General features: G+C 50.5%; 3 protein-coding genes across 3 annotated transcripts; 2 read left to right on the forward strand and 1 right to left on the reverse strand.

Moving 5' to 3' along the window:
* Nucleotides 1–1,219: 1,219 nt before the first annotated feature.
* On the forward strand, nucleotides 1,220–5,804 carry FPSE_07931 (uncharacterized protein; the record flags this gene model as incomplete). The annotated part of the gene is made up of 2 exons (XM_009261049.1): nucleotides 1,220–3,371; nucleotides 3,439–5,804. The coding sequence occupies 2 exons, from the start codon at nucleotides 1,220–1,222 to the stop codon at nucleotides 5,802–5,804; spliced, it is 4,518 nt and encodes a 1,505-aa protein (XP_009259324.1).
* A 471-nt stretch (nucleotides 5,805–6,275) lies between these two features.
* FPSE_07932 (uncharacterized protein) lies at nucleotides 6,276–7,299 on the reverse strand (the record flags this gene model as incomplete). The annotated part of the gene is made up of 3 exons (XM_009261050.1): nucleotides 6,276–6,574; nucleotides 6,629–6,825; nucleotides 6,905–7,299. The coding sequence occupies 3 exons, from the start codon at nucleotides 7,297–7,299 to the stop codon at nucleotides 6,276–6,278; spliced, it is 891 nt and encodes a 296-aa protein (XP_009259325.1).
* Nucleotides 7,300–8,257: 958 nt separating this feature from the next.
* On the forward strand, nucleotides 8,258–12,397 carry FPSE_07933 (uncharacterized protein; the record flags this gene model as incomplete). Its single annotated transcript, XM_009261051.1, has 1 exon — nucleotides 8,258–12,397. The coding sequence occupies one exon, from the start codon at nucleotides 8,258–8,260 to the stop codon at nucleotides 12,395–12,397; it is 4,140 nt and encodes a 1,379-aa protein (XP_009259326.1).
* Nucleotides 12,398–13,459: the final 1,062 nt, after the last annotated feature.

Here is a 13,459-nt window from a genome sequence, read left to right on the forward strand (position 1 = left end):
GGTGAGTTCAATGGTGATGATACCAGGCCTTCTGAGTTAACGGGACGTTTCGAGGAGATACAAACATCTCAGCCCATGCGCTTGAGTGGTGGGAATCTGTATCAAGTTGCGTCTGTTTGGTGGTGTCAAGACTCTGTCATCGAAGAGCTATGGCCGCTGAAACTGACCGTTCTGCTTGGCAGAGATGGGAGACATGCGTATGCAGATTCGCTCACACAGAGGGAATTACCCTAACCTGGCCGAGCAGTCAACCCATAGCCGTGGCGTTTCCTGATTGATCGCAAAATTGGCAGGTTTACGTACGCATCAATCCATGTTGCAGATATCCTGGTCGGATTGCGACAACAAGCACATATCTTGTGTCTTGATATCACAGAGCTGAAAGGATGCAGCGGCATGAAGCGGATCAAGATTTTGATATGCCGCTCTCCCAATCTGGTCAGAAGGTGTCCACGGCTGGGCTCTTTTGTGGCTGGCTGATATGCATGGTGATAGAGTTGCTGGGGGTAAAGACATTGTGGACTACAAGCAGGGGTGGGCGTGTCTTCATGAAGCGTTGATCAGATACATTCCAAACTGAACAATACTCAAGACGTACAGGTACATGCATCCTATGCCTTCCCCTCACTTTCAATCTGTAGCGGCATGCAGTTGATATGTCGTTAGGCTCGAAACCAAGACATCAAGAATATAGTTGTCTCGTATGAGCTATGTGATGTGACGTGACAGTTGACCAATCGGAACGGTCGCTCGAGCTAAGCGATTTGCAACGAGTATGTCTCACATATCAGTGTTGCCCCACAAGCGTTGTGAAGCTGCAGAAGATGGCTTTTGCCATGGAGGGAGTGGGAGGTACCCGGATGAAGTGACACAGATGTGACGGTGTCTAGTGCAGATGCCAGTTTATCCAGATGAGGCCGAATGATGCATGGAGCATTACGGTGCAGATTTTGCTTGCAGATCACATTCGTCTCGCGAGGGGCGATGGTCGAAAGTCAAGGATCGTAGAACGGAGACCTGGTAGCATGGTAGGTTGCCGCAGACAAGCAGCAGTCGTTGTCCACTACCAAGTGAGAGTTTGACGCTTGTCTCAACGGTAGTATCAGTCAAGATCACAAACCCAACTCCAGTGTTGCCAGACTCCTACCCTATTCTAAGGAACGAGGCTTCTTCCTGAACAGCATTTGCAACAGTCAAATCTTCCCAAGCAATCCGCATCATGCCTTCAAACGAAGATCCAGTGTTTCAAGGGCCTGTTCTGGTCCCTATCCAGCTGGATGCATTCGTTCTCAACTCTGCAGTGTGCGGCGACGGCAAGGTGGAAAACAAGGACTCCCTTATCGCACCCATCACTCAGCCTAACTATACTTTCCTCCGACTTCGAGACTTCCTCATCCAAAGTGATGTACAGAATCATGTCGACCTCCATGCTGCGGCTCCTGCAAGTATGAACACGAGGATGACTGACTTTGCCGGGCCATCACCAAAGCTCATGAACAGTCGTTGCGGCGTCTATCTGCACTGGACGCTCCCACGCTACTATCGCATCGCTCCAAAGTCTACAGTCGCAGCTTCTGCCCCGGCTACAGACAGCGATAAGCCTGCACCCAAGCCGCAACCTCCCTCGAAGGACATGATACAGCCACCTACACGTTGGCTCGTGGTGCGAAAGCTGAACTTGGAAACGCTTGCCCCGACTCCACCCGAAGGCGCGTTCCAAGAGTACTCTGCTTGGGTCATTGAAAGCGACCATCAGTGGGCGCTATCGGATATCCCTCTCGACTTCGATCTCCAAACAGACGTGTCTCCGTTTGTGGTGGGGGCAAAAGATGGTACCAAGGCCGACATTGAAGAGCAGGCAGAGGTGTTCATCGGTCGGAAGACGACCCTGGAAGACTGGGGCAAAGTGTCAGGCGAGGATCGATCGGGAGATCCTCCCAACATCAGTCTTCTGCTCAGTGGAAACCAGCTATTTGCAGACTTCCAGATGCACAACTCGAATGTCTTTAGCATGCTGGATAATTTCCAGTACATGGACTCTGACAAGAAGCATTCCTACCTCTCGTACGCTGAGGCAAGCTACTATCTGATTGGATGGCACTACGATGAGAGCGTAGATCCTTTCTGGAACACATCCTCGGTGAAGCATCAGGATATCCTCGAGTCGCTCTCGATGAACTTGCAGCCGTTTGCACAGCACCCAAACTCCCGAACCACCTGGTTATCTGATACAAACCCATCACGTCTAGTATGCCACGGAGCCATGTACAACGTCAAGTACGATTTCGAAAAGAAGCCTGGGGAGCTTCTTGGGAAGCTTACACCAGCTGATGAGTTTTCTCGTACTCTGAGAAACCAAAAGCTACCAGCCGTATCCGTGGGTACAACACCAATGGACGCCCTCATCTCTTATTGCACCTCAAGAAGGAGTGACAAGACAAAGCCAGAAAGTGGAGAGGCGCCTGAAGACACTGTGAAAAAGCTCGAGGAAGATATCCTGTCTCTTTATTCCCTGTTGCACGCGAGAGATGATGGTGTTGAGGGTCAGAGGGAGGCGAAAGACACCATTTACAACTGGAACTTCCATCGTGCTCCTGGCGGAACCTACTTCCATCTCTCGGCCGAAGATGATGGTAAAGGAGTAGGCGGGGTCGCAGCAAAGGATGGCAATGTCAAAGAACCCGACCCAGAAACCAAGCTAGCATTGTGGACATTGAACCACCAACAAACCCAACTCGACGCAGTGAAGCGGCTGATTGCTCAGCGCCAATGGGACCTGTTCTCTCTTTGGTGGAAATATGTCAGTGATGCCACAAGTCTTGACAATTCCGACGTAGCCAAGGACAAGGCTGCCAAGTCGAAAGAAAAGGTTACCCCTCTCGTTGCCCAGATCTCAGCACTCAAAGTGGTCATGGACGCACTGCAGACCAACACCATGACTAGGCTCAAGGACCCATTGCTCAAGCTAGCCAAGACTGGAGCGTCCCCTTTTTTTTACCGTTCACGAGACCCTACGATACTTGTAGGAGGAATTGAGAGCGGCTGGTCGATCGACTTTGTGGAAAAGGTCAATGTCAGGCTGGCCGCGCAGGTCTTGCAACCCGAAGACTATGGCGCTTCTGTCCCCGACTCGGACAGATTGGTATCCTTCCAACAACTTGTGTCAGCATCTCTTTCAAAAGAGTCCAAAGATGTATCTTCTGTCATGAGCACGCTACTGAATGAGTTCCATACACTGGAATCCCGCTTCGATACTACGGATGCGCCTAATGGGAAGGCTTATCCTCAGTTTCACGATGACAAAACACCTCATCGTGACTCTGAAGGCACTGGTAAGCAGTGGAGGGATGATTGGGGAGACAAACAACCTTGTGAGTGCAATCCCTTCTTCTTTTCCCCATCAAAACAAAGTGCAGTCACACTGATATTTTCCTAAAGGGTTTCCTTTGTTTGCGGAATGGGAGGTTGAGTACACGCACATTCCCTTTGAACACTGGACATTGGATGACCAGACAGCCCGTCTTTCCGCGAACCCCATGGCGCGATACGGCGTGTCTCTATACAAGCCAGGCGATAAAGACAAAGCCACTCAGGTTCCTCTGTGGGAGCAGCTCCCTGCTAAGCCAGACCAGCGTGTCCTCTCCGGTCGCGTTTTGATTCTGCCGCAGCCAAGCTTCTCACTCCAGGCCAAGGTGGCGCAGCTCTTTAGCAGTACTCCGAATGCCATCTTCTATCCCAAGGAGACGGATCCAGAGAAGCAAAAGGCTCTAGAAGCTGAAAAGCGCAAGTGGATCTTGGACAACCTCAACCAGCTTTCGTACTTGTCCGCACCTCTCTCTGGCATGACGGATGGGATCCTCACTCTGTCACAGGGAAGTCATGTCAAGCCACTGAACAAGAGTCTGAACCAAAAAGGCGATGAGACTTTGGACACCATCAAGGCTGCCTTGTTTGATGAAGCTGGGTTTACAGCCGACACGGTGCCATTGATTGAGGGCCAGTCTGCTCTAACTCCGTATGCCAAGATGGTCAATCTTATCAACAACAACTTCTGTCCCTTCAAACCAGTCACTCACGGGCAGATGCGCTTCCGCAAATTCAACATTGTCGACAAGTTCGGACAGTCACTAGCAGCCATAGATCCCATCCCCCGTCTCACCAACCCGTCTTCCTTGTACCCTAGCATCAGTGACTTTTACGAGCCGCAGGTGATCAAACAGAATGATGAGGTGTATGCCAACACCATCCAAAAGGCGAAAGAAGGGCAATGCGAGTATATCCAGGTTCCTCCACAGATCAACCAGAACGTCAGACTCAATGCTGAGTTCGTCGTACGTTCTGCAGACGATGACCCGGATATGTACTCTGATCTAGAAGGCGCTACGCGTGCACCATGGCGTCCAACTTCCGAGTGGGAGAATCCGGTTTGGGGTTGGCTGATCGTCAATTATGCCGACTATGGCATCCAATTCTTCCTTCCGGATGGCACTTTCTATCGCGAGGTGCGCTTCGGAGGTCCCTTGGGAGCCAGTGTCCAGCCAAAGTGGATTCCTTTTGCTCGGGATCCAAAGCTGCCCGAGAACTCAAAGTCTTATGTTCAGATGGACGCGCTTATCAAGGAGCTCGCAGACCCGACGTATCTCGAACGGTTCTGGCACATGATCACGACGGCGCAGGACAACCTCGCAGCAACACCCAGTGCATACGCGCAGTTCCTCAACTCAATCGTCGGCAGACCAGTTGCGCTTGTCAATATGGGCTGGTCACTTGAACTCGATGGCCCACCATTGGATTGCCAAGCTGATACCCAGAATCCGTTCCCAGAGCGATATCTGACCAAGAACGATGTGCAACCAAAGGCACCAGTGTATGAGTTCCAAGTCCGACTCGGTGATAGAGACAGTCAGTACGATGGTCTTGTAGGCTACTTTGATCTATCATCACCCTCAAAGCCAGACTCAGTATATAAGGAGCTCAACCTGAACCACATCAATACATTCTTTGCCTTAGCTGAGACCAAACCAGGCAATGACAAGAAGGTTCCGGTAGGATTACCTCTGTCCATGCTTACAACGGATACGTACCCTCGCTTCAAACCTCACTACATATCCCCTGTCCGCCCAGCAGATCAAAACTCGCCTGCTCCTCGCAAGACGCCTGGCTACTATCAAAATGAACGTAACAACATGCTTCAAGTCTACGGTGCCCTGATAGATCCTTTCACAGGAGTGCACGGCTACTCGTCTTTCCTTCCACCTCAAGCGCTCCAGTTACCACCATGGACTTGGCAGCAGGCGATGAACAGCATGACTGCCTTCTTCCATGCAGGCCCGCTCAACTTGGCCATCAATGATCTACCCGGATATGATAAAGATCGAGAACTCACGCAGACAAACTGGCGAGACGTCCCGCCTGTTTCTCTTGGCCTTCCCCCGTTGGGTGCGGGTGAGTGGAATTGGTTGCAGCCTTATGTTAGGCCTAAGCCCAAGGTGCCTGGTCCAGCGCCACTGCCACCGGCAGAATCTCTTTCCACGCCTGTTGTTGTCGATGAGTCCCAGCCAACTTTCAACTCCTTTGCTATCGACAAGAGGGGCGACTTGACAAAGCCTGGATTCCAAAAGGGTCCTTATGTTGCAACTGAGGGATATTTGCAGCTTAGATCACCTCTTACTTCGAAAGCTTCGCAGAATCCAGCCCCGCCAGGCCCAAGCGGAGGCACAGATACGGATACAGGCACTAGTATCAGTACAGCAGCTGGAGGAAGCACTGCAGTGACGCATCGCACCGTGCCACAGGCTGCTTAATTTAGATATATCTATGTTGGTTTACACAAAACGTTCTTATATGTCTCTGTGAATCTGAGTTTATCGTATGTAGGGTAGTGATATGGTTCCATAAATTGTTTCAGAAAGTAGAGGTGACTGGTGAAGGTTACAGCGATTGGTCACATACAATGATTTAGTGAAGCATTCTTTTACATATGTACCATGTGATCGGTAGTAGTTTAGCCCACGCCATCATCCGTAAATCCAGGCTGTTATTTATCACTTGGTGAGTCCAGCTGTAATTACGAAAGGATCTGCGGTGACTGGAGGACCACAACCAACCTTGCAGCGGTTTTTATCGCTTGTCACCTTTGGTAAATTGAAGTAAAGCTGAATTGTCTTTGATTGATGATTCATCTACCAAACGACTCCAGCATACGACTACTCCCCAATAACTTTACCTATGGCCACTGCAGCCCAACGTGAATGTCGCTGAAAGAAATATCACTACTAGAGCTTCTGTCCAACAGCCTTCTCACGGAAGTGAGTGATCTTCTTGTTTCCCTGGGCTTGATAGAACAAGTGAATAGTTCCATCGGCGCCAATAGCAGTAAGCTGGCTGGACGGGTCAGGGTTGGCTCCAGGGGTGATCTTCTTGTGCTCGCCCCACTCGCTGGTGTCCTTGTCCTTGATGACGCGGTACAGATTCATGAATTCATCGGTGTAGTAGAGGTAGGCGTAGCCTTCAAAGTAGGTGACAGCGAGACTAGTGTTTGATTTGGCGCCGGCAGTGTCGCCAATGTCGATGGCTGTTGGGACATTTGTTAGAGAGGCTTGTTTAGGAGATTAACAAAGTCACTTACTCTGACCAGACTCTACTTGGTATTCCTTGATGTGGCGCTGAGAATTGTCCTGGTAAATGATTGATCTCCCGTTGCCGTTTGTGTCATAGAAAGCCCCGAGCGAGCAGTCAGGGTCAATATTGAGGTTGGAAATGGGACCGATGTTGCCGGTGGTCAGCTCATATTCGCTGATTTGGATCTGCCCGGGATCAGAACCCCTGTATTAGTGATTTCATGTTAGTAAAATTGCAACTCTAACATTCCCGATGAAACAAAGCTGAAATACAGCCGACTTACTGCAAGTAGTAGACCCATGCGTTGCTGTTGTCCTCGTTGGAGACAATGGCAGCAGTGGTGTTGGTGATACCAGTGTTGTCGAGAACCTGGTAGACGGGACTCACGATGGAGACATCGTTGAGAGTGGGCTTCTCGTCTTCATCCTTCAGCTTGTGCTTAGTGATGGCCACGACGAGATTGAGACCGTTCATAACGGCACTGCCAATCTCGGACTTGACGGGGATGAGACCGACATGCGCATCGGCGGCTGCCTCGTAAAAGTCCTGCGAGTCAACGCCTTTGGCAGCAGAGTTCCTGAGGGCAATGCCCAGGTTATCCTGGCTGGTGACGTAAAATACTTGGAGGCCTTTGTCGTCTGTGACGTTGCTGTTGAGGAGAACAGAGATGGGAGCCATGTTTGCGAGATTGAATCAAGTTGGAAGAAGGATGTAGAGAGTAGTGTGTATGTTGAAAGCTGTTGAAGTAGACAGTGCCGATGAGACTGAGATAACTGGAATCACCGGAATCATGGCTGGCGTCGGCCAAGTCCTCGTTTTCCTTCAGTTTCTCAGACCTTCCTGTCCTGTTCGGCGAGATATGTCACAAGTCACCGAATATCACCTGCTAGCGCTTTCGAAAACGGAATATGACAACCATCTCGCCGCAGCTGAATGTGAGACCTGTCCTTTGTCGCGGTGAGAACCAAATAGAGAAAACAATACATGATCTCACTCAAATCAAGGTTGTTTTCTCTTGGCCGCTGAAGTCGGTTGAGGTGATTCTGATCGAAAGTGTTATGCACAAGCAGGGGCTGAATAGCTCCCGTGTTTACCCCGCATCCTATAACCACGCCCAATCCTACATCGTGCCGCCATGATCGACAAACCCCTGAGGGGTCATGTTCAAATTGGGCTGAATCACAATGCATGTATATTTGTGACTTGTTGAATCTGTCTACGACATTGAATTCCAATAGCCACCATTGCTACACACCACACTTTATGCATCAGGCTGTACGCATCCTCGTATTGATACTAAACTGAGACTTGCATCTAGGAGCTGGAAGGAGGATCAGTGAGTCTTTGCAGCTGCAACGACCGGCATCTGACAGGAATTGCTCGGTGGAGCTCGAGAGCATGCTGTGTGGCCGTCCCACCTCTGTATCGGGTCTCCATTCCAAGAAACGCTCCCATCAACAGCGTGTGCAGAGAAGCTGGACAATCCCCAAGGTTGAGCATCACGGTCCATGTCGTTTGTATGACTTTTTTCATCAAAGTCATAATCGTCACTCTCGACCACTCTCATTTTGACCACTATATTGGTGGTCAGTGATATGAGCCATCCAGATATCGAGATCAACTATCAACAACAGCCATGGTACTGTATCCTGGTGGTGGTCCAGGCCGGAGCACGGCTGTCAACTCTCCTCGACACCTGACGATTCGCAATACCCGACGTATCATCACAGCGGCGCAGTTGGCTCAGTCAGTCCCTCTGTCATTCGAAGAAGCCCCAGCGAACGCCATTGCCACAGTTCAGTCAACAGTGGCAACAACAGCATCCGAGGATGTGGAAAGCGACGCAATTGCTGTTGCAGCTGCTGCGCCAGGCACAGGCGATTTGACTGACGACGACAAGCTCAACGTCAAACTCAAGCCTGGGCAGGAGCAGATATTTTCGTACTGGACACCAGGCCTCAAAGCTGGCAAGGAGCATACCATTCGCGTAACACAGACTATCGATGGCCACAAGCCTGGAGATACGCCCCTCAAGTTGGAGTCGAGCAAGACGTTTTTTGTAGATGCGCCGCAGTTCTCCCTTCCAGAAGATGCTATACACTCAATTTACCCGCCTCAGGGATATCGAGATGATGCTCGAATCCTGCCTCATGTCGTTCTTACCGACCCTCACTTGCCTTGGGAGAGAATTGGAAGTCCCAAAAGCGAAGGTGCTGATGGAAAGGCTGGCGGTCGCCCACGCACCAAGGTACCCTGGCTGATTCTCTGTTCGTTCACCCAGGAAGAGCTTACTCTACCTGCCAAACACTTGAATGGCGACGAGAGCATCTTCCCAGACACCAGCACCAGCACTGGCCTCATTCATCCTGTGCAGCAATCCAACACCATGACCGTCAGTATGAGTATTGCAGATCTGCTGAATACCAAGAAGACTGCGACACCAATCACGAAGGAAACTGTCACAGGCCCTGTCGATAAGACACGAGGCGACTTCATCTTCTTGAAGAGGGAGATGTATCTCAACTTGTTCTGTGATTTTGACGATAAGGGTGCCCGTCAGGATCCTCCGGTCATTAATATAGTTCCATATGGCCTCCTCGCCCACGTACGGCACGTCAATGCGTCAGGAATGGCGTTAGCTGGGGTCGAGGACTCGGTCGTCTTTTCCCTAGTCATTGGGAATCGTGCTGGACCAGTCAACATTACGACACCGGCCACTGTATCAGTACATCTTTTGTCAATTGAGGGTGTGGAAACAATGCCACCGTCCTTCGAATCAACAATTGATTACGTGGCTATGTGTTCTTTGTATAGCTGGAACTACACTGTGAATCCGCCTGGCATGGTCAATGTCTACGACTCCTTCATCAGCTTAGGCAAGACGTTGGATGTGCTTCGTCCTCCGGAAACGATCTTGAAGCCACTTCTGCCGCCTGAAGAGACGGACCCGAACAAGACAAGATCCAAAGAACAGTTACGTGTTGGCGCACGAATGAATGATGGGTACTCGATTGTCAAGCATCGACTCCAGACAGGAGAAGACACGGTAGCTTTCTTCAGAGGCCCATTCACGCCAACCTTGGTGGGCAAGACAGCTCCGATCTGGGATCGCTGTTCGAATTCTGGCCAGGATTTACAAATCATGGACCCAATCCTGGGAATCATGGATATCACCTACTCTTCAGCCTGGCAATTGGGCCGTGTACTGGCCCTTGGCGATGAAGGTTTCATCACTGCGCTGGGTAGGCTGAGGACGGCCATCCACAAACCAGCAATGAAGGAAGCCGAGATCGAAGCTGTTCGAGCCATCAACCCTACGGCATACAGGAGCAAGCAAGATCTTTTGTCCGACCTGCCAAGTTTGGTCCAGGGACTGGCTGATATCCAGAACCTGGGCGCGGCGCCGCAGCATATAGAATCGTCATCATCGCCAAATCCTGCGGACGATGGCAATGACGATGACGATGAAGGTGCTGAGGATGGTGGAAGCACCGCAGATAGTGCTTCTGAGACAGTTGATGCCACCCAATTTGGACCAGGTGGCATCAAGAGGCGATGGCATAGGCGCCGTCTCCCTCGACGTGAGATCCCCGACTTGTCTTTCTTTTCCAAGCGCATCCAGTCCCGATACCCCGAAGCAGCGGAGAAGGCTGCTAAGAGACTCTCTGGAAGCACCGGCGGTGGTGTATACGATGAAACCAACGTTCCCGTCTCAACAGACTGGATGATCGTTATGACATGGCTGCTCGGCAAGATGTTCCTCGACGGCGTTCCTTCGCACTATCTCATCACAGACCCTTCGCACCTACCTGAAGAGAGTTTGCGTTTCTTCTACATTGATCCCAACTGGGTCGATGCCCTACTAGACGGTGCCCTCAGTCTTGGGAACCACCGCGGCCACGATCAAGACCGCGTTGCCATCAAGGAGGCGTTCAATAAATACATCTCGAGCACTCCAGAGCATACCGACTTTACTCCGCAGATCCCAACGTATGGCTTCTTCCTCCGGTCAGATCTTGTCTCCATGTACCCAGATCTCAGGGTCACCACACTGCCGCCACCAGAACAGCTACCTCCTGGATACAAGGACAGAGCTCCATTGCTGCGTCACATCATCATTGCTGATGGCGTCATGTTTGGGTTGCTAGACCGTGCCCCTAGCACAGAGATCTTCACTGGCCTGGTCTTCACTCAACCTCCACACCAGCAACGCTTTGCCGTTGGTGATAGCCTGGATGACAAACACCTTACCATCAACATCCGACGTCAATACACCACACCAGCGGCTGTTCAGGCACCAGATGATGATAGACACCGCACGCTCCCGCCAACAATTGAGAATAAACCCCTTGAGAAAGATGGTTCCAAGGACAACTTATTCACCTGGGGCTCGGAAGTCGGTCTTAATGATCTGCGGACGATGCGTATTCCCCAGTACGCTGCCAAGCAACTCACAACCTTGCAAGGTCCTTGGCCAAAGGATTGGGAGAAACCCGACGGTCCGTCTGGGGGTGAACTGACTCCTGATGGACATCGCTATTTCCAGGATGATGCGACCTCTTCGGCACTGTTTGCCATGCAGCTTAGTGACCCCAACTACAGTCTCACAGTCAACTTCAAGGGCGATAGCACTGCCGGCGCGAGACTGGCATCATTGCTTCCGCCTGGACCGCCAGGTTATGTTGGTCTCTCAAGCACCAGTGCCATGGCACTCAGCACGAGCAGTACCCCTCTGGTAGTTGCTAGCAGCAGCCCACGAACACTGAAGATCCTGAAGCCCCCTGTTGTGCAAAGGCTTCTGGCATCACCAGGTAGCGACACAAGTGCTGCTGCAGAGAGGGAGGACAGCACGGACGATGATGAAGGTTCATATGTAGAGAGCGATACTGATGATGACCGCTTCTCGCATCCGCCAGACTACATACCTCCCATCACAGCTTCTTCTTGTCATGGTCCGCATGTACCGCAAATCCCCGAGATAATAGCAGCGAGTGAACCATCTTCCGAAGACAATGGCGATGAAGATACACCAGAAACAGACACTCCATCATCTTCTAGCGGAGGGGCAGCACAGCCGAGTTTAATGTCCACCTTTGCTACCAGTACTGCAGTTACTGCCACCACATCAAGCCATGCTCGACGAGCCCTGGGAAGGCCCCAGGGTGAAGACCCCGGAGGGATGCCCTCCTTTGACATCAGCATCTACACCCGTGGCGTCAGATCTAACGTGATTGAGATCCCTCAAGACCCCAGCGTACAACTAGCCCAAGATCTCATCTTCTCCATCCAAGCCAAGGACAACAACAATGGAGACGCATGGAAGCTCATGGAACTCAATTTGACCATCCCCTTTGGTCAACCCGCTTCCGATTCCGCTGCCACTGCTCTTCCGACATCTACTTACTCCCTCATGTCGCAATACACCGGTCCCGGTGCTACCATACTCCGCAATCTTCGCTTCAATGTCCTCGTGTCCTTTGTAACTAAGGATGAGAAGCCAGCCTTGCAGCTTCGGTTACTCCCCAGAGCGAAAGATGGGTTTATCCCGATTGATAAAGTTGACAATATCAGTTTCTTGTTGGCTTTGGCGGACATTAATCGCTGGGATGGCAAGACTCCAAGGGTTTCGCAGCCGAAGAGTGTGCAGCCACTGGATGCGGCGCCGTTTAAGCAGTTGCACTATAAAGACGGGGTCAAGGCACAGTATTACCCGAGGACGGAATCGAATCCCCCCAGGGCTCAGGCGTTGGATATTTCGGTATTTTACTCAGATTAGCTGCCAAATTTAAATCAGATGTCTCATTGTCTACACATTACTGGAAAGTATCTTCAATTTAAAAGACGTTAGAGCTCTAAGACCCCTTGTTCAGACATCCATAATGGTCTATGATCACTCATAAGTATCTTAAGTCTAAGCGTCAAGTAGTGGGAATACTCTTGAAAAGAAAACTGCTTTCCTCACAATCCAGCCCCGTTGCCGTCAGGACTACACATTTCTCAAGATTCCAGAGACCAGTATTGAGTCACCCAATATGACCTCTATAGGACTCAGAAGCTAGCTCCTCACCAGCAGTTCTTGTGACAGCTTACCATACTTGTTGAAAACGGGGGGTCTAGAGGTATCCGTCATCCGTCACAATCCATTTTGTCCAGAAACCCCGCTCTTCGTCCAACATCTCGATCATCATCTTCTTACGCATGCCGAGACGTTTGGCTTGATTATCAGCTGACTGTTGGGCCGTAATGCATATCCCTTGCTTCACTCGCCATTCCGCGTAACGTGAGTAGAGACAAGCAGTTTTAAGGGGTGTATCCTTTCTTGTGGTTGCCATCCATGCAGACTTGTGCAGTGATGGGTATAGGTACAGAAATGTTTTATAAACACCTAGATCGATATATCAACGCCTTAGACAATTCATCACAAATGGATTGAGTACAGCTATACGAGCAAGCTGTCCAAGGTCAAAATCACACCAGTCACATTCCACGCAAGCGTGGCTTGCTGAAAGGGAAATCATTGCCTAATTTCATTGACGGGGAAGCTGTCATCATGCCCCACGGGTCTTGACTAACTGAAGAGACAATCGAGATGTGGAGGATTGTTGACTGAGAAACAAGATACCGTCAGATTCTGTGGCGAACTGAAAGCTTGCAGTAAGATGTTTTATAACAGGCTTTTCAAAAGAGGAGACCTGTGGAATATGTGACTATATACGGTGGTGGAAACTGACTAGTGGGTAGCAGAAAAGTTGGCCTCCTAAGTCTTAGGGTATAAAAATAAGTAGTCTAAGAAGCTTAGTCTAAGAGCCATAGGATATCCTAATAATTTCGTCTCTTA

Source organism: Fusarium pseudograminearum, chromosome 4, assembly GCF_000303195.2.
Source record: "Fusarium pseudograminearum CS3096 chromosome 4, whole genome shotgun sequence".
Classification (NCBI taxonomy): Eukaryota; Fungi; Ascomycota; class Sordariomycetes; order Hypocreales; family Nectriaceae; genus Fusarium; species Fusarium pseudograminearum.